Below are 2,575 nucleotides of genomic sequence, written 5' to 3' on the forward strand. Positions count from 1 at the left end.
TGATGGTGTTATGCCTGGAGTTTACTGGGGAGTTTACGGAAGTTACCTTAGCACACATTTGACTTAGAATATTTTGTAAGGTTCTAGTTCTGATTCTTCTGTTTACAGCATCATTGATTCCTGTCTAAATCTGTTGCAGTGTGCCTGAATACTATGACTACGGTCATGGAGTAAATGAGGATGCCTATGACAGCTACGGTAAGACCTTTTCCTTACTATGGTTATAAGATCAGCACTACCATCTGTCACTGACAACTCAGAAATTACTTCTGTATCCACCTCCCTGCCCCATTTTTCACAGAAGTACTGGCTACATTGATTTATGTAATTCCACAGAAAGATTTGACTTACAGAACTAGTGCAGAAAATTGGACAGAACAACTTTGATCAAAATTTGAAAAGAAATCAATCACAATCATAGATCATTTCTGCAGCATAGGTGAGCAGTCAGTAGTGATGCCATGTTCCAGCATGCCCATGACACCAGCATTTGATGTAACCACAATACTGTATCTTTCCTTTTGTCACAAAGATATCTGTATAATCTACATTTAAATATTTTTATTTTTCTATGTGTCTACAACCAGTTATGCCAACACCATTTGTTGAAGATGCTTTCTTCTTTCCATTGTACAATTTTGGCTTGTTTTTTTCAAAATTCGGTTTTTCTTAGTTGATTGGTTTATTTTTGGGTTTTTCATTTTTTTTCATTTGTTCCTTTTTTTTTTTTTTTTATGCCAATACCTAGCTGTTTTTATTATTTTAGCTCTATTATAGACCTTGAAGTCATGGATGATAGTGTCTCCAGAAGTTCCTTTATTGTACAGGATTGAGTTTTTTTGTTTTTCCATATGAAGTTGAGTATTATTCTTTTGAGGTCTGTGAAAAATTGGTGTTGTGATTTTGATGGGCAATGCATTGAATCTGTAGATTGCTTTTGGTAGGATTGTCATTTTTACTACGTTGATCCTACTTATCCAATAGCTTGGGAAATCTTTCCATTTTATGATAGCCTCCTCAGTTTCTTTCTTCAAAGACTTAAAGTTCTCATACAGATCTCTCACTTGTTTGGTTAATGTTAACCCTAAGTTATTTTCTGTTATTTGGCTATTGTAAAGGGTGATGTTTCTTTGAGTTCTTTCTCAGTCTGTTTAAGGGAACATGCATAGGAATGAACTAGGCCCTCTGAATGTGGATGACAGTTGTGTGGTTTGCTCTGTTTGTGAGACCCCTGACAGTGGGACCAGGAATTCTCCTGGGTATATGAACTGGCTTTTAAAATCCATTTCCTATGCTGGGATACCTTGCTCAGCCTTGATGCAAGAAAGGAGAGGCCTGGTCATACCTTAACTTACTATGCCAGACTTTACTGATCCCCCCAAGGAAAGCTTTACTCCCTTTAAGTGGCGGATTGTGGGTGGGATGGGGAGAGATGAGGGAGACTAGAGAAGAGGAGGGAGGGGAAACTGGGGTTGGTATGTAAAATAAGAAAAAATTTAAATAAAAAATACTTTTAGACTTCTAAGTGCAGATATTTTTTATTATATAATGAGTTTTAATTATTTCATTATCATATGTGTGTCTTAAAATTCCAAATAACATTTGTCTTGTGGGCATTAGCATTTAGTAAAAATATTAGTCTATAAAGTTGATTTCAAAATGTATTATTGAATCAAGACTATCACTTAAAATTAAGCATAATTCTATCTAGTAAACACTTGCTGAGTGCTTGTGATCTAGCTACACAATATAACATTTTGATGGGTCTGGTTCTGCAAAATGTTCAGTTAGCAGGTTCACCTTGAAAATGACATTTAGACATTTATAATTTTGGATTTTCTTTGAAATTATGCAATGGCCCCTATTCTTCTGATAGAGAATAAAGAAGACAATGGTGTATTTACGTGTTTGAAGCTTCATGTCATCAAAGTGTATTGCTATGTCAGTATGGTGGAAGAAAGACACAGATGTTGTGAGAGAGAGGGAGAGGAAGGTTCAGAAGACCATGTCTGGGAAGGAAAGAACAGATCATCAGTTAAGGAGGGAAACACAAATGGTGGAAGAAGACAGGCAAAGTCTGGCAGCAGGGATTAGGGCATCATGCAGGAAGACATGGTGGTGGAGAATTAGGCATCTTGATCTAAAGGCAACAGGAAATAAACTGAGACACTGGTTGTGGCTTGAACATACATGAGACCTCAAAGTCCACCTCTGCACCTTCTAATAATGGCACTCATTATGGGATCCATTTTTTCTCAAACCACCACACAGAGTTAAGGTCAATGTTACATCACCTTAACTTCTGTGGTAGTTTGAATGAAAATATTCCTTATAGGATTATATGTTTGAATACTTGTTCCCTAGTTAATGGAACTGTTTAGGAAGGATTGGGAGGTATGGCTTTGTTGGAGGAGGTGTGTCACTTGGGGAAGCCTTTGAGGTTTCAAAGGACTCATGCTATTCCCAGTGTAATTTCTGTCTCCTATTTGTGTTCTAGACAAGGTTCTCTGTTCTTCATGTGGTTCTCCATGCCCTTGTTCCTATATCATGTACTCTAACCCTCTGAAATCATAAA

General features: G+C 36.9%; 1 protein-coding gene across 2 annotated transcripts in view; it reads left to right on the plus strand.

The window, feature by feature from the left end:
• Khdrbs2 (KH RNA binding domain containing, signal transduction associated 2) overlaps window positions 1-2,575 on the plus strand; it is a 395,206-nt gene that overhangs the window by 373,864 nt on the left and 18,767 nt on the right. For both annotated transcript variants that reach the window (XR_003378116.1, XM_005359887.2), the window contains exon 8: window positions 140-198. Coding sequence is in view for 1 of the 2 variants with exons in the window: in XM_005359887.2 (XP_005359944.1) it covers window positions 140-198 (59 nt within the window). In the remaining variant the exon portion in view is untranslated. The remainder of the gene's footprint in view (window positions 1-139; window positions 199-2,575) is intronic.

This window comes from Microtus ochrogaster, linkage group LG2, assembly GCF_000317375.1.
Source record: "Microtus ochrogaster isolate Prairie Vole_2 linkage group LG2, MicOch1.0, whole genome shotgun sequence".
Lineage (NCBI taxonomy): Eukaryota > Metazoa > Chordata > Mammalia > Rodentia > Cricetidae > Microtus > Microtus ochrogaster.